Below are 17,581 nucleotides of genomic sequence, written 5' to 3'. Positions count from 1 at the left end.
AGCGGAGGTACAGTCAATTTGCATGTTTCTCTTTTATTAGTGTAGACTAGAGGCCCAGTGCATGAATTCATGATGGGTGGGGTCTCTGGGGTGGCCTGCGCGTCCCCTGCCTCGCAGCCCTACAGCCCCACCTGGCACCCTGCCTTGACCTGGCGTGGCCCACTCACCTGCTCCACCATCCCACCGCAGTCCTGCTCTCGTTGGGGCCCGTTGGGGCCCATTGGGGCCGGCAGCTCCTCCACTTCGGCCTGCTGCCAGCGTTGCATCGCCAACACCTGCCATGTTCCGCCCTGCTCCCTGGTGGTCAGCGCATGTTACAAGGAGCAGTCGAACTAACTCCTGGTAGCACCATTGCCCAAGGGGACAATTTGCACATGGCTTTTATTATATAGGATGAGTGTATAATGAGGCCAGGGGTCACCCAAAGATTTAGTTGCCATATTGGATCAAGCTGATCTTCTGCAGATTCTAAGCCATAAACCAGTTGGAGGTTGGTCTTGCTATCTCCTTCATAGTCCTTGTAGCCCTTATCGGCTACAGCTGTTTCACCACATACCTCAGAAATACTCACTTCTTGCCCGGCTGGTGTGGCTCAGTGGTTGAGCGTCGACCTATGGACCAGGAGGTCTCAGTTTGATACCCAATCAGAGCACATTCCCGGGTTGCGGGCTTTATCCCCAGTGTGGGATGCGCAGGAGGCAGCCAATCGATGATTCTCTCTCATCACTGATGTTTCTGTCTCTCCCTCTCTTTGAAGTTAATATTAACATACTAAAACAAACAAAAAAAGATGACTCACTTCTTGGCCAGGCTGACTCACCTAATGCTGACAGGGCCTCAGCTGTCTTTCTAGCAGCCTTTGACGTAAGCCTGGATGGGCCATTTTCTCCCAGGAGCAGTAATTCCAAGTGTTCTTCCTTACAGAGCCAACAGCGCACGGATGTGAGTAGTGGAGGTGGGGGTAATTCCACCCCTGCCCCCAAGCTGTTTATTTCAATTCAACAGGATATAATCCATTAAGTGCAAGACAGGGAAATAGATCCAAAGACCTAATTATAATTTAGAAAAGGAAGTAGGTACCAAAATAGTTGCTGTAATGGAAGTCAGGACATAATCATATCAAGACAGACATAAATCAGGGTTACAGGGCTGTGGGTTGTTGAGGGGAATCAGGGCAGAATCAAGAAGTGGCCTTTTAGCTGATGGGTTAAACAATGGTGGCCGGAGGGGCAGCATTTTTAACCTGTTTTTCCTGGTGCAGAAAAATGGAAGAAGAAGAAAAAATCCTAGGTCCCTGTGAGAATGCACTGCAGAGCGGTGGGCCCAAAGCTAGCCTGCACACCTGCTTTCCCAGTTCTAATAGCCCACGAGCACTTCGGGGCGTCTGCTGAACTAGTCTCACTCCAGTGGAGTTGGGTCCACGCGGCTTGGGGTGCCTCTCAGCACGTTGGTGCTTGAAGGTGTGTCAGCCAGTTCTGCACTGCAAAGGCTCACAGGGGAAGACACAGACGAAGTTGATATGTAATTTTCAGGGGTGTTAAAGAATCCTAGTCCACATCATAGGAAGGAGATAATCTTGTGACCTTCAGCAAACCGTTGTCTGAGGGCAGGACATTTGTTCTGGCATCTACATAACAATAACCAACTCTCAGGTTTCCCCTTCACAAACAAAGGCAGCCCTAAGTGCTTTGTTATAACAGTTCCAGAAGTCCTGTTTCTGAGAAGTAAGACACCAGGGTGAGCAGTGGGCTAGCCTGTGCACCTTCACAGTTATGGCACCCAAGTCCCCCATTTGAAAAATTGAAAACAAATCCCTCAATGTGTCTTCTAGAAAGTGCAGACGACAGGACTTGCCTCATGGCCCTGTCACATTCCTCCCTCTTGCACATCACACCTCCACAGGCGCCCGGGCAGGGACAGTGCCCTAGGGGAGGATGAAGCAGGAACAAGCTGTGAAGGAGCGAGGACCTGAGCACCCACCTGTCTTCCTGTCCTGGCGCTCGCTGTCCCGCTGCACCCGCACCTGAAATACCAGCTTCTCTCCCCTCTTCCAGAGGGAGACATCAGATATTGCCTAGAAAGCCAGGAAACCTGGGTGTGAGTCAACCTTACCAAGTCACGTGACCATCCTTTCTGCACCTTAGTTCTCAGAACCTGTGAGACAGAGGTGCTGGTGATGTCGGCTTTGGCCCACTGCGAAGGCTCGCTGTGAGATGGAGTCTGGTAGGCATATGCACATCACTGCTGTGCAAAAGGACTATTTCCAGAACCTTCTCTTTGAAATTCAAGAGATTATAAATTGCTTAATCTAAGTTCTAGGTGCATATGTATTTTAAACCTCATAAATTACCCTGGGCTTTGCCTTAACTAAAGGAACTTTTGGCAATAGCAGAAGAAATGAAAGGGGGCAGAAATAGAATGCTGGAACCAGCTAGTAGTGTAAGAAATATGAATCACGCCCTGTTAACCATGACTGTTTTGTTCTGATTAAAGGAGGCACTTCTCCCTGGCTGGAGCTGACCTGGAGACACAGCCTTTCTCCCCATTTGGAGCCGCCTGTTATCATGGAAAGATGAACAACTTTGCTGCAGAAACCGAATCGTCAGCCCTTTGAAGACCTCTAGCCCTTTTTGCATACCCGCAGGCCTGTGCACACCTCCAGCCGGCTTACCTGTTAACTGATTTCCCCAGGTAACCAGGTAACCCCAGCCCTTGCATACACTAAGCCCTTTGAAGACCCCTAGCCTTTTGCATATCTGTAAACTGCCCTTTTGCCTACTTTGTCCTTCTACCCAATATAAGCAGCTGGCTTATGGTGGGGGCAGAGCAGATTTTTGTGGATAACCTGCTGCTCTCCCACGCTGCCAGCAGGATTGGGGTCAAGGCTTACAATGATTCAACCCTGTCTCTGCTTACAAGTTGTGACCAGCAGCCTGGGCCCATTGTTTGTCCCTTCACAGAAAGAGCTATTTCTTGGGCAGGAGGGCATTTCTCTAGTCCCCTGGCTGGTGAGCTGAGTGGGAGTCACTTGATGAGTCCCCACTTCAACGTTGGAAGGTCCCTTTCCTGGTTCCGTGACTCACGGTCTAGCTTGGAAAGGAGTGGCGCCATGCAGGGCAGTGAGGTAAGAAAAGTTCTGAAATTCAACTACATTGGCCCCTTAACCCTCACCACAAGGCACATGGGGGTGGAACCCCACCCCCATCATTCATGGTCATACATTCTGTGAATATCACAGAGCACCCACCGTGTGCCAGGATTATGCTGGCACTGGGGACGTAGACGTGGAGTCAGACAATCCTGGTGTTGCCCTCCTGCTGCTTGTAGTTTAAGAGGAAGATGAGGCTAAACAGGTAATGTGACCAGAGAGTATCAAAGAAGGCAGGGGACCCAGAGCCTTAGCGGCAGGAGGTGTAAGCTGGGCCAGTGAAGAAGGCCTCGTGGAACCTGAACAGGAGTAGAAGGCAGGCCAGGGGCTGGAGGAGAGTGAGCAGACACCCCAGCATCTGGGAAGCCCACAAAAGGAGAGAGAAGAGAGAAGTCCAGTTAGGCTTTGGGGGTCCCCCTGCTCCCCTTCTCTTCATGGCTGGTCTTGTTGCTCTTTTAAACGTGACTCTGTCTGGATAAACATGTGGGACCCTGTGGCCTCTGGGGGATTTTCTCCTACCCTCACCTCCAGCCCCAGCTTAGCAAGGCCAAGGATGGGCAGGAAGACGGAGAAGGGCGTTAAGTCTGACCGTGGCTCAGACTTTCTTATTGCCAGCTGTGAGTCCAGAACTACGTTCCTCTGCTTGTTGAATTTCCTCAGGATGCAGGGCAGCATCAAGAGCAAGGCCGTGCAGGTTGGGGTAGAGGGGGATGGTGTGCCGCCTTCTGTCTTCACTCCCACCCCAACTTGTATGTTATTTTGGAGGAAGTAGAGGTTTGTTTACGCCCCAGAGATCCGGCTTTGAGGTAGGAGGAACACCCTACTCAATTGCACAATTCAGCTCTGACCCCGTCCTGGGAGGCCTCTTCTGTGGCTGCTCCCATCGTATGTCAGGAGGGGCCTCGAAGGCGGTGGGGGATGATCAGGGCTCAGATCTCTTTTCATTTCACACAGGAAGAAGCCAATGCCCAGAGGTAACCAGGACAACAATCACGCAGAAACTTGGTTGCAAAATTAGGACTAGAATTCATGTCTCCAATGCCAGCTGCATGCAATACTCCTATCTGGGGCCTTCACAATTGGCACTGCGATTTCAGTTCATCCGCATTTTCTCCTCTGATACTCTCAGGAATTCCGTGCCATAGGGAGGGATTAAGATCCTAATTTTGCAGATGAAAAAACAGACCCAGAGAGGTTATTTGGCCAAGTCTCCAAAGTCAGAAAGTGGACCTTTCTGAGGCAAAACTCAGTGTGGGTGGACAGAGGCTCACACGGCTCAGGGTCTGCAGATCATCCACCTAGAGTGGCTGGGAATGTAGACAGCGATCACAGAGGAAGGCTTTCCGCGAGTCCATCACCATGACTGCACATTCTTGCCGGTTCAAAATCACCACCAGCAAGTAGCGGGCCCTGTGCACAAACTGCCATCTGAACCTCAAGGCAGCCAGCAGTCTGGGGGGTCAAAGCCCCTCCCTCCCTCCAAATCCACACGCCAGGCAAGTGTTTTCTGCAGGGTCGCTGAGGCTTGCTTTTGTAGAGAAGGTTCTCATGAAACACGTTACAAAACAATGCCTGAGTTATCTGGGTTGTCCTGGCTCCGCCTCAGCTCGCGCTCTCCCTTGGGTTGCGTGGGGGCTGCAGGTGTCTTCGCTGAGGGTCTCGGGAGGCCACAGGGCCCACTCTTGGGGAGCTGATGCTGACTAGACTGCGCGGCTCTCCCTGGGGAGGAGCTGGCAGTGGGTCAGCGGCTTCCTCAGAGGATAAGCAGCTTGTGTGGAGGGGAGAACTGGGTGTTCTGAGGTTGTGCTGAGACGGAGAGAAAAACGGGGGAGAAAAGCGGGGACTGCAGAACCTGAGGCAGGACCCCCGCACGTCTGGAACGGGGTCAGGGAAAGTGGCAGAAAGCTGGATTAGGGAGGTAGGAAAGGCTGTCTGTCCTGGGCAGGCTGTCACTGGGGGTGCTGGGTGGGGCAGGCAGCTCTGCTTGCTCACTGGGGAGAAGGGTAGGAGTCGAGCTGCTGTGGTTCATTGAGTGTGAGGAGCCTTTGGGAGGAACTGACCAGGCCCTCCTCCCTCTAGAGACCCAGGCCTCACGCAGCTATGGAAGTCCTCTATCTCCCTGCAGCCTGCCCCTCTGTCTTCTGTCTCATTCAAAGCCAGGCTCGGTGCAGGGAAGCACAGGGATCCGGGCGCAGGGAAGCATAGGGATCCGGGCCCAGGGCGCAGGGAAGCACGATGAAACCACAGCGGATAGGCTGTGGCTATTCCCGCAAACCTGCAGAAATTCTTGATCTGGGCTGAGCCTCAGGGTTGCAGCCGCAGAATTTTGATCTCCTGAGGTGGAGGGTCTGATCTTCAAGCTGAACTTAGGGTTAGTTTGAAGTGTGTACTCCCCACTCCTTGGGTGCCTGCCCCTCCTGCCTCCAGCGGCAAGCTTCACACCCCTGGCTGCAGGCCGAGGGACTGGCATACGCCTGTGCCCACTTGCCGCTGAGACTCGGGGGCTCTGCGCTTGCTCTCCTGGAGGGGTCGCGAGCCGACCCCCTGCGTGTGGCGTGGCCACAAGGACGTGCTGGGCTCAGAGTAGCTGACACAGTTGCTGAGGGGGGCGGTTTCAGTGGCCTCTCCTGTGCGCTCCGTGTTCTCCGAGCTCATGTTCTTTGGCCAAGACTCTCACCGGGTCGGTGGGGCTGCCGCTGGGGCCCTGGCGGGGGGGTGGGGTGGGGTGGGGGTGGGGGCAGGGCTGGGGGTGTGCTGTCGCAAAGGAGACGGTGACATTTAGGGCGGCCTGGGCACGACCCCGCGCAGGCAAATATGCCCCGATGTGGAGCTGGGACTGAAACGGGGAGTCGGACCAGGTGTGTGCGGCGGGGAGGGCGCACCCCGCGAGCCTCGCAGCCTCGACCTCCCCATCCCTCGCGGCCTGACTCCCCACCTCCGCAGGGCGAGGCCGCAGGCGCTGGGAAGCCGCTGGCGGGAAGGTGCACGCGGGACGCGGCTGCGGCTTCTCACGTGACAGCGCCGCCCGGGAGCGGGCGGAGGTGGCGGCGGGGGGCGGGGGGGGGGGGGGGGGCGGGCGCGGGGCGCGGGGAGGGCGGGGCTGGAGCCGGGGCGGCCGCGCTCCTGCTCGCGCTGCGCATTCTCTCCGGGCGGCGGCGCCCCCTGCGCAGCGCGAACATGGCGTCCCCGAGCCGGAGGCAGCCGCGCCTCCTCCGCGTCCTGCTCGCCCCGCTGGCCCTGCTCGCGCTGCTGCCGCCACCGGCTCCGGGCGCGGCAGGGACGCAGACGCTGCCCGGCCGCACGCCCCGGGCCCAGGACCGCGGCTTCCTCGTGGTGCGGGCCGACCCGCAGGAGCTGCGGCCGCGGGCGCGCAGAGAGCCGCTGCGCAGGAGACGGAGCGCCGCGCTGCAGCCGGAGCCCATCCAGGTGTACGGACAGGTGAGCCCGTGGCCGGCGCCCAGCCCTTCCTCCCTGCGGCTCCCACCCGGCACCCGGCATCCAGCCCGCGCAGCAGCCTCCCGGTGCGGCACCGCGGGGAACCCCTGGCTTGCTTTCGTTCCCCCGACCCCTCCCACCCCCTCAGCAGTTGAATTGCATTCATCTTTCCTTCTCGGTTTTAGCAAACGTATTCCAGGTAACTGGGTGCACCTTCCGCAGGGAGTGTTGTGGGGACGGAAGCAGGGGGGTGCCTTCATTTTGCGTGTGGGTGGGAGGTGGGCCTGCCTGAGTGGAGCACCCGTGGGCCGTGCAGGCGAGCAGGCTGCGGTTGGCGCAGAATAGTGCGATGAGGGGATTTCCACTCTTCCGTTCTGACCGCAGTTTAGGTGAGCAAAGTGGAAAGCGGGACATCCAGATACAGCCAAGGGACACTGCGCGCGCTTGTGCGTGCGTGTGTGCGTGTGTAAGTGTAAGCTTCTAATCCATCCCACTTCCCTTCAGCACAATTGACTTTATTTTGGATGCGACTATCATGATTTGAAAGACTGCAAACATTTGTTGAGCATTATTCTGTGATCTATTTCTATCCAGGCAATGGGATTATTAGATCATGAGTAACATGAATTTCACTTTCATGGCCAGACTTCATGCTAGAAATTGCAAACCGAGTGTGTGGGTTAGTGTCAGCATTGGAAAAATTAATTTGACTGTGTTACTGCTTCTCGAGACTCCCAAGCCTGCGGTTGAGATTGACATCAACAAAACTAGAAGGTCAGTGGGGGAGAAAAGGTGGGACCAATGGAGGCAGTAAACAGCACGATTTCTACAGCCAAAATGTCCCCTTTCAAAATAACAATTAAAAAATTAGTCTGAATTTTGCCTCTCTTTCACCGATTTTTCTTTAGCCATTTCTTCAGGAAATAGAGTTAAACATTCAATCCTTGGAGCCATCCGAGGAAGAACCTTATAAACAAACCATCTTACCCTATTGTGTCATTTGAATTTTTTTAAATTAAATATATTGCAGTGACATTGGTTAACCCTCCTGTGTCATTTTGTTGAGGAAGAAACCAAACCTGGGCAGGTGAAGTGACCAGCCCGAGGTCACACGGGCAGGGCTGCCTGCGGGAACTTGTGTCTGCGTTGTCTGACTTTAGGGGGGCAAACAGTTGCCCTGACATTATGTGAAGCTTCTTAAATACCTCCTTTTAACTCGTGTGCGTTGGGCTATGAAGTGGGGAGGGATGGTGGTGAGTGGGTGGGAGTATTTGACTTCTGTCTGCTGTCAGCCCCTGGGGACCTTGGTGTGTGCCAGTGGGCAGGTAAGAGCTCCCCACCCCCGGCTGAAACGTGTGTTATTGAAGTCAGCAAGGTCCTTGCTCTCAGCAGAGATGCCAGCATCCTGATGGAGGGGATGGAGGGGGTGGGGAGTGGGTTCCCTGTTCATTGAGTCTCCTCAAGTCAGCTCTGCTGTTGACCTGAATCAGCTCTCTGGGGGCCTGGAGTGGACGTGGGTGCAGGGGGGCGAGGATGGGGAGCAGTCCCTTCCTGAGCTCAGGTCTGCTGCAGCGATAGTTTTGGTGGAGGGCAGAGCTTTCCTGTCCCAGAAATATGCACACAGGTGCGGCCCCCCCTCCCCCCCGCCGCCCCGTGGGTTGTGAAAGCTCCTTGGGGCAAGTTAATAATGAGCTGTGTTCTCAAAACCCACGGCTCTTATATGCAGCCAGGCAGCGTGAGCCTGTTTCAGTCGGAGGATGGAGAGCCCGCAGTCCAGCATATAATGAGGAAGTCTTGCCCAAAGCAGGACTCAGGGCAGTGCTGCTGTTTTCCCTCACAGACAGTCCTCCGGGGCCATTGCTCTCTGATGCCCGCCATTCATTTGAATCTTTAAGGACTGGGTTGGGTAGAAGGAAGAACGTCCTGCTGCTGGGCTTTCTGCCGTGAGGACCCCTGTGCAGGCCTTTAGCTCTGAGCACAGGAATCGGTGACCGCAGGGGCTGACACCCCTCTGGCGCTCTGGGGGAATTCACCTGTTTGGAATGCCCTTTCCGGGAGGGTGACCTTTTGCCTGTTTCTCCTGGGACAGACCTGGTCTGTAGCTGTCCCTGCCGGTTATGAGGAGTGCTGCCTTCACTATTGTGAGTGTCAGGATGTGACTGTAAACACATGCCATCCTGCTTCTAGCCCTCAGCCAGGTTCCACTTTGTACCCCTTCCCTTTAACTTTTAAACCTAGGATTTCAGTGTTTTCCCGCAGTATTGCTTGAATTGAGTGTGGTTCTATAGAGATGGGAGTGCAGATGGGGGAGGGAATATTTCATCCTGCTTTCAGAAAACTTAACAATTTAAGGAGATAAAGCAGATGCAAATAAGGCACGTGACTATACAAATCGGAACAAGAAAACGTGGATGCAGTAACCCTTCACAGCTCTACGGCGGGTTGTTTGATGTGGGAGGGCATGGGAGGTGGCGTGATAAGGGGTCAGTGGGCTCCAGTACTCTGTAGGTTCTGACCTCTGACCTTGGATGAGGTTGAGGCTATCTGGTAGCGCAGATTCAGGCTGGAAATAGGAGCTGCCTGAATGCAGAAGCCCTAGGCCACCAGCTGCTGGGAGAGGAGCGAGAGGGCTTTGCCGGGTGCCCTGCATCGGATGGAGACAGGGCCCTGGTTGCAGTCAGTTCTTTTTCTCTGGCTCCACTAACCTATGGAGTTGAGCCCCTTCTTACAAAGGCCAAGTCCAAGAAAGGGGGTTCCATAATTCTTGCCGCACGGGGTCTCTTCTTGATTTTATCAGCTCCGTGCCTCTGTGCTATCCTCTTGCCTTTCCTCTGCCTCAGCTGGTCTTCCTGTCCCATCCATCAACACCCAAGCAGCCCGGGAGCCCCAGGCCCTGAGGCGAAGAGCTCCTTTGAGCTCAGCCACAGCGTTACCAGCCTCGCCTTGTGCTGCTTTAGCGCTCTCATCTCCGTGTTTGCTCCGTGGGCGTGGGTCAGGCCGTTCTCTCCGCTGTGTCCTGGCACCTGGGAGCCCTTCAGGAATATGGCTGGACCTGCTGCACACCGGGGAGGAGACAGGCCCGGGTGCAGGCAGCACGTCCGAGTTCTCGGACAGGCCTTTACAAGGAGGGCCCAGTGGAGACGGACAGTGAGTGGCGCACTTGCTGGGGAGGGCGGCGGCGGTGGGGCCCCATTCTTCCTGTGAGATCCGGGGGTTCTCTTGAGTGATGAGCTGGGATTCGGTGGCACAATATCCTCTCTTTTAGGGGTCCTGTGGTTTGCTAACGTACTGTCCCAGGGAAAAACCCTTGGAATGAAGCTCAGAGCCTAACAGGATTTACAGGTTTATTTTCCTGCCAGTGAGTTCTCTCTCTAATTCCAGGGAGTATTCAGTGTCCTGATTTGAGACTGAAAATCAAGTGTCTGTTACAGCACCAGGTCCTGGGACAAAGAGCCTCCTTTGGGTGGCATTGTGCTGAGCTTTAGATCTCTTTGGAGTAGATTCTCACATGATACACTTGCCTGGGGAAGAATTGGTTGGTGGGTTCTGAAGTTAGAATGTTTGACCTCCTGCTTCTAAAAGATGAGAAGCCAAAGCATTTGCTGTTTCCAGTTGACTTCCAAGTAGGTGCAGAGTTGCCTGGCGTGCTGGGTCGGCTCGATAAGGGATGTGACCTTGAAAAACTTCCTGGTTCCATTTGGCATCTCTTCTTGCACGCAGCTCAGCGTCCGGCCACTGCTGGGTTCATTGATTGCTTGCTTGTCTTGGGGTATGTGCGTGGGTAGAGGCTTTAAGATGTGGAAAGAATGGGAGGAAGGGGGACAGGGATGGAGAATTAAAGGGATAAAATGAAAAGTCATCCAGGAGAGCAGTTCCCTAGAGATGCAGAGCTCAGAGGTGCAGGACATCAGAATATAGAGATTGTGGATATTGGTGTGTGTCTTTTTTTAAATATATTTTTATTGACTTCAGAGAGGAAGGGAGAGGGAGGGAGAGAGAGAGAGAAATATCAATGATGAGAGAGAATCATTGGTCGGCTGCCTCCTGCACAGCCCCTACTGGGGATCGAGCCCTTGACCCCCTTGGGCATGTGCCCTTGACCGGACCCTTCGGTCTGCAGGCTGACACTCTATCCACCGAGCCAAACCAGGTAGGGCCGGATATTGGTTCTAATTCATGTTGTTTTCAAGAATGCTTTCGTTATAGGGTGTGAAATGAAGTTAATGGTACGCTCAATACAGTGCTTTGGTACCTGAGACCCAGGAAGCAGATCCCAACAGCACCGAACACTCGGAAGCAGAAGATGGGTGTTGTTGGAACATCTCATTGTCATATTTTGGTCTGTTTCTCCTTAGAGATGAAAGCCACCTTTGTACTGTTACTGCCTAACAGTCCAATAATCTGAAGAGCTGGTGATCCAAAAAATAACCTCTTTGTCTTTGTATTCATTTAGTCTTTAAAAAGAAACACACCAATTTACTTTCTAATTAAATTTTGCTTAGACAAGTATTAAAATGAGTGCATTTTTGAGCAACTGGTATGTGAAATGGCTGGCATAAACAGAAGCTAGCTTGGAGTTTAGAATTTTTGATTAAGTCAGATGCAGATAATTGACTGCATAAAAGTGAATTAAGCTGGGGTATTACCCTGGCCTTTTCTCCATTTTTTGAACATTTGGTGGAAACTGAAGGTGAGCTCACTCCATTTTGGCTTGCCTGTTTGGGATGAGGATTTTTCCAGAAGCGGTCGGGCTGCAGGGGTGAGGCGTTCTCTTTGGTGGTGAGCACAGGCCTTCCTCATGATTCTCTAGGTACACGAGGATACCCACAGGCACATGGCATATTTAGGCCAGCCTCACGGATGCAGAAATCAATTTCCTTCAGTTTAAAATGAGCCACAGTTAATTTCAACCTAATTTACTGGTTTATTGAGCTGTGAACATTGGGCCTTCATAGAAGTGGCATGGGTGGCCTTCAGCATGGAGGCGGCTAAGGATGCTGCTATAAATCAGAGAAAGTAGGCGGGCTGGTGATAGGTCAGGATTTGGGTTTCACTCTGCTGTTGTGAAACCCTCAGTTTTTATTTTTATTGTAATATAGGAATGCTTTGTGCATTTCTTTTTTGGGGGGAGGGGGTGTGGGGCTTTCCATGAAGATAGGACTTGATAGGGATCACAGTAGTGAGTTAAAAAGATTTACAGAACCTGTTATCTGTGGGGAACTGCTGACCGCAGTGGCCCTATGGTCCTGCTCTGCTAGCCAAGAGCTGGGAGACCCTCCTGGCCCGTGGTGGAGCTCCCAGTGGGGCACTTTTTTTATTCCTCCTCTGAGGATCTTTTTCCATTGAATTTTAGGGTGAGTGGAAGAGAGAGGGAAAGACAGAGAGAAATATCCAGGTGAGAGAAACATCGATTGGTTGCCTCCTGCATGACCCCTGACCAGGGCCCGGAGCCTACAACCTAGATACGTGCCCTTGACTGGAATCGAACCCGGGACCCTTTGGTCCGCAGGCCAATGCTCTGTCCACTGAGCCAAACCAGCCAGGGCCCAGTAGAGTGCTTTAGACACCTGTGGTGACGGGAATAGTTTGTGTCTGGGCTGGCCAGTTTGTGCACTAGCAACATGTGGCGGTTGAGCACTTGAAAAGTGGCTGGTATGATTGAAAAATGGAATTTATTTTATTTCATTTAATCTTATTCAATGTAAATTTAAGTTTAAGTAGCCACATGCAGCTCTTGTCTAGTGTACTAGGCTGGGTAGCTCTTACAGGCTGTGGGAGGTCTCCCCTTCCCAGTGGTGGACAGCCCCTCCCTCCCGGAGGGTCCCTGGATTGATCCAGCCAAGGGCACCTACCTCGGTTGCAGGCTCCTCATGGCCCGGGCCCTGGTCAGAGAGAAGCACAGGAGCTGCAGCAACGGGGCATGCATTTGTTTGACCACAAATGGGAGGGAAACGAGCATTTTCTTGGATGGCCAGCTCTTCAGGTTATTGGAATGAGGGCTGTCGTCTAACCCAGGGTCTGGGGGCTGCTGACTGCTAGCCGGATGGTGGGAGTCAGTCTCTTTCTCTCCTGGGCAGGAACGCTTCGGGGCTGAGGATGGCACGTGGGTGGGGTGTTTGTCTTAGGGGTGCTCTGCACAGCTGCTTCCCCCCAGCAGTGCTTGGGTGAGGACAGCTGACGTCTGTGAGTCACTTCTGACGGGGCCTCTCGTGGGTCTTTGCTGAGATGTTGGGAGACCCGCAGGTCTGTTGAGCCTGGAAAGGGTAGACAGTGGGGCCTCGCCGCCCCACCCTGTGTGCCCTGGGCTTGTTGACTGGCCTCCCTGTAGCTGGATCTGTCCTTCATCTCTGCAGCCCGGATGGCTGGCACGGGGGTGACAGCACTGGCCTGTCCCCATGCCTCAGCGCCCGCTCCCGCCCGCCCTTTGCTTAGTGCCATGGCCGTGGCACCTGCGGGCTGCGCGCTCGGCGCACCGGGAACTTCCCCGGGAGTTACCTCCAGTGCCTGCAGTAGATTGAAAACATGCTGTGGGTTCCCAGAAAGGCAGGCTGATGTGCTCATAGCCCAGATCTGAGTGGCAAACACGAGCAGTGAGATGTTTGTATATCAAACGCTATTCCTGCTGTGTAGGGACCAACATGCTGTTTATGATCCCTCTCCATTTTGTAAATGAAGAAAGTAACTAACGTGGCTTCTGTTACTGAGCAAAGAGACCAGCCTATTGAGTAGAAACCCACTTCCCCCAAATAACTTGCAAATCAGATGGCTCGCATGTGAAATAAGCGTGGGTTTGAGCCATAAGTGGGTCCTGATTGGGATTTTCATGTTAGTTGGTGCCCAGATGAGAGCCAGTCTACCTTGCTGAGCTGCGGAGCTGAGTGGTATCATGAGGAAATTTTTAACTCTTAGGAAACGTTTGTGCCTAGAAAAAATTGGGAAAAGCTGGGAGGATCTCATTGAATGTGGAGGACCAGTGTTAAAAGCAAACTTGGGAGAAAGGCTAGGGTAGGGTCTGTCACTGGGAGACTCAGGTGGGTGGCTATGAGATGAGCCGTGTGTGAGGCAGAGGCCCAGGTGGTCAGGGCCCCACTTTCTCTGTCAGCCCAGGGCATCTGTGCGAGAGAGCTGCCCTCGGCCTGCCCGTGGGGCCTGGTGAGAGGGCTGGGGCCGGCTGCCCAGGAGCGGAGAGGAGCCTGCAGTGCAGGGCATGGGGACGGAGGGAGGCGGGCGATGGCCTGTGAAACGCCAGCATTGTTGGGAAGAGACTGGAGTGTTGAAACCTGTGCTCAGTACTTGAGTAGCATGAGACTCGGCACCCGTGCACACTGAGTTCCCTGACGTTCTCTCGCTGAGTTGTTTAAAGAGATCTGCGGCTACCTGGGCATGTGGCGCTGAGCTTGGCGAGGTATGCCCTGCTGGGGATGGGTCCTGCGGGATAAGGCTTTGCATCGTTGGAGGAGAAGCGTTAAGGGGTGGAGGTGGAGAGCTGGACAGAGGTACAAGGGTTACGGACACAGGGCAGTGGAGTTAAGCTAGGAGCCAGCAGCGAGGCCCGCCATCCCGGGGCTCAGGGACAGGGCTCACTGGCCTGCTGTTGGGTTTGATGTGCCTGCTCTCCATCAGCTTCGCTCTCAGTCGGTAAAGAAGCCCCTGGTGAGGAAAGGTCTGGAGCCTTCAGTTCTGGGATTAACGTTTAAATGCTTCCCCTGTGGGGCGAGGAAAGTGCCAGAAACGAGTGCCACACTGGGTGGGCTGGAGGTGGGGTTTCTCGGGTTTCTGAGCTCACTGTGGAGGGGGGGACCCGAGCTGGGCTTGGCCTGAGCGCTGAGCTTGACCCGGGCTGGCAGGGTCCGACCTGCCATTGCTCTCCGCGTCCAACCCTGCTGGGCTCAGAGTGCCTTTCTGTGGAGCCATTTGGTGAAGAACGGCTTGTTTTGCTGTGAAGAATACACGGTTAACAAAAGGGAATAGTGTGTAAGCATTTTGAAGTCCGTGACACTACGGGTAGCCTCTTATGATAGTCCCGTGCAGTGGCAAGGTGCAGTCAGAATTATTACTGCTCTCGTCTCACAGAAGGTTCCTGGAGGCTGAGGAAGGTGACGTGCCCCAGCCAGCGTTATGCAGCTAGTAAGTCATCGAGACCAACTCCAGCCTCGACGCTGTTCACGCGGCACATTTGCCTCCGTTACTGTCCAGTGCAAGCTCTGCTTTCAGCCAGGGATCCACGGCCTTTTTGCTGTAAAAGGAACTCTTTTCTCCTTTACAGCCTGGAGCTCTCATTTAATTTCAGCCTCTTCTTGGTGCTCCTGGCCACACTGCTTCCTGGAACTTCTCAGATGTGACAAGTGCCGAGCCCTCCTGGCTCCTGGCGCTGCTCTGCCCTGGCGGGAGTCACACTCTGCCCCACCCCCAAGTCCGCTGTTTTCCTAATTCCTAGCGTGGAGTCTGGTGTATAGTAAATATTTATGAGGGAAAGAGGTGGTGAGGTAGAGGAGAGTCTGGGAAAGTCGATGTTCCGGAACCTTCCTAAAGAGCTCCTAGAAGTAGCTTGTGGTTCGTAGGTGAACCCTCACTGAACACTAGTCCTGGCCCAGGTGCTCAGCAGCCAGTTAACACGGGGTGGGTGGGGTGGGTCTGTAAAGAGAAAACAGGATTAACTCCTTAACTAAATTCATTCCCCCTAAAAAGATCATGATTTTAGTTAAGGAGATTGTAGTGAAATGCCAAGTTTTTAAGCCCAGCGTCCTCATCTGGGAGATGGGCAGCCAGATTTATCAGCAAAGTAGGTACTGAGTTCTGTGGGCGAAGGGTCTCAAGCAAACACAAGGAGAAGTGAGGGAGCAAACAGGAGGTGCCGTGAGCAGGGCTGTGTGAGCAGCTCTCACCTAGACTCGGCCTCCTTCAGGGTCGGCTCCAGGGAGGATGGCGAGCTCACTAAACTGAGAACAGTCTTTTTTTAAAAAATATTTTTAAAATTGATTTCAGAGAGGAAGGGAGAGGGAGAGAGAGCTAGAAACATTAATGATGAGGGAGAATCACTGACTGGCTGCCTCCTGCACGCCCCACACTGGGGACTGAGTCTGCAACCCAGGCATGTGCCCTGACTGGGAATCGAACCGTTTATCTCCTGGTTCATAGGTCGACGCTCAACCACTGAGCCACGCTGGGACTCGGAGGGCCATTTGCACGCCTAGCATTTAGGTCATGCACACAGGTGGTGGGAGAAAGCCTTGTCATTCCTGGGCCTGAGCACTCTGGCTCTGGCTTCCTCGGGCCTGTCCTGAAGCTCAGGGACTTGCAGTAGCCTGTCCTTGCCGCTGACTTCAGGGACAGGATGCTTGCTTCATGTGTCACTGTCCACAGTGCATTTTAAAGATGCTCCTTTGTGTCTCACTGGCAGTGAGGCAGAGAAATGAGCCAGGCGGCCCTGCTGGTCCTCCTGGGACTGTGTTCTGGAAAGCAGCTGTATAGGAGTGACGAGAATGTAGGCTGTGGTGTCTTTGGGTTTGACCAACTTGAAAGAGTTGATGGCAGAAGAAATGAATAGAGACAATATGGGACCCATTCCTGGACGTATTCTCCTGGATAAGCCTCAGTGACTGTGCTGTGGTTTTATTGTAAGTTTCTCATTACCATGAAGAGTGGAGATTAAGCCGCAGAGGTCAGATTTGCAACACTCATTTCCCCCGGAAGGTCTGTGTACTTGCGACATGTGAGAAATGGTTCAAGAGCCCCAGTGGCCCTGGCTGGTTTGGCTCAGTGGATAGAGTGTTGGCCTGGGACTGAAGGGTCCTGGGTTCGATTTTGGTCAAGGGCACGTGCCCGGGTTGCAGGCTCGATCCCCAGTAGGCTACGTGAAGAAGGCAGCTGATCAGTGATTCTCTCTCATCATTGATGTTTCTGTCCCTCTCTCTCTCTCTCTCCCTTCTTCTCTAAAATAAATAAAAAACATGTTAAAAAGCCAAAACCGGTTTGGCTCAGTGGATAGAGCGTCGGCTTGCGGACTGAAAGGTCCCAGGTTCGATTCCGGTCAAGGGCATGTAACTTGGTTGCGGGCACATCCCCAGTAGGAGGTGTGCAAGAGGCAGCTGATCGATGTTTCTGACTGTCTATCACTCTTTCCTTCCTCTCTGTAAAAAATCAATAAAATATATTTAAACAAACAAACAAACAAAACAAAACAAAACAAAACAAAAAAAACCATGTTAAAAAGAAAAAGAGCCCCAGTGGGTGCCTGGCACCTGGTGGGCCTCACTGGGTGGGCAGTCAGTAGGGGAAGCGTGAGCAGTCAGCCTTCACACCACTTTTGTCCTCTTTCATTGCGACAACCCAGGGCTCGGGGCTGGAGACCATCTACCTCTCTGGGTGCCCGGGCACGCTGTGGCCGAGAGACCGCGATGGCGAGGTGTCAGCGTGGGTGGTCACTGCTGTGAGCTGGAGATGGACACTGCCTCCCAGCCTGAGGCTGTCCCCTGTGGGGATGGGGACTGGGGCCCGGGGAGCCAGGCCTGCAGGCTGCTGGGCTCTGACCCGTGGCCTTGGCAGGACCGGCCCTCAGCCTGCCTTCCCCGGGACTCACTCCGCTGCGTCCTTTGGTGGTTTGAAGGATCCACTGGAGATGAAAGAAGCAGGTCTTAAGAGTGGGAGCTCCTCGGTGTTGGATCAGCACTTGAGCCGTTTCTGTTCTTTCTGGGTCATCAATAGAGCCTTTTAAATAGGGAGTTGAGTTTCACGTAACCAGTTTGAAGTGCACAAATTCAGTAGCATTTAGGACACTCACAGTGCTGTGCATCCACTGCCTCTGTCCAGTCCTAAACCTTTTCATCCAGAACAAACCCTTTCCCAGTGGAGTCCCTGCCTGCACCCCCGCCTGTGGCAGCCCCACTATGCCGTCCATGGCCATGGGCCTCCCTGTCCTGGACAGTTCATGTAAATACTACCATGCAGTCCCGGCAACTTCTGTGTCTAAATAGGGGTTTGAGGGATCCCACACTTGGC

General features: G+C 53.8%; 1 protein-coding gene across 2 annotated transcripts in view; it reads left to right on the top strand.

Annotated features, from left to right (window-relative positions):
- The first annotated feature begins 6,286 nt into the window (after positions 1 to 6,286).
- Positions 6,287 to 17,581, top strand: part of SORL1 (sortilin related receptor 1) — a 165,537-nt gene continuing 154,242 nt past the window's right edge. For both annotated transcript variants that reach the window (XM_080649599.1, XM_080649598.1), the window contains exon 1: positions 6,287 to 6,586. In XM_080649599.1, the coding sequence (XP_080505725.1) occupies positions 6,326 to 6,586 (261 nt within the window). In that variant the 5' untranslated portion in view covers positions 6,287 to 6,325. The remainder of the gene's footprint in view (positions 6,587 to 17,581) is intronic.

Source organism: Plecotus auritus (assembly GCF_963455305.1).
Source record: "Plecotus auritus genome assembly, chromosome: 13".
In the NCBI taxonomy this organism is placed as follows: Eukaryota; Metazoa; Chordata; class Mammalia; order Chiroptera; family Vespertilionidae; genus Plecotus; species Plecotus auritus.
The sequence above is the reverse complement of the archived record's forward strand: the minus strand, read 5'-3'. Positions and strand labels throughout refer to the sequence as shown.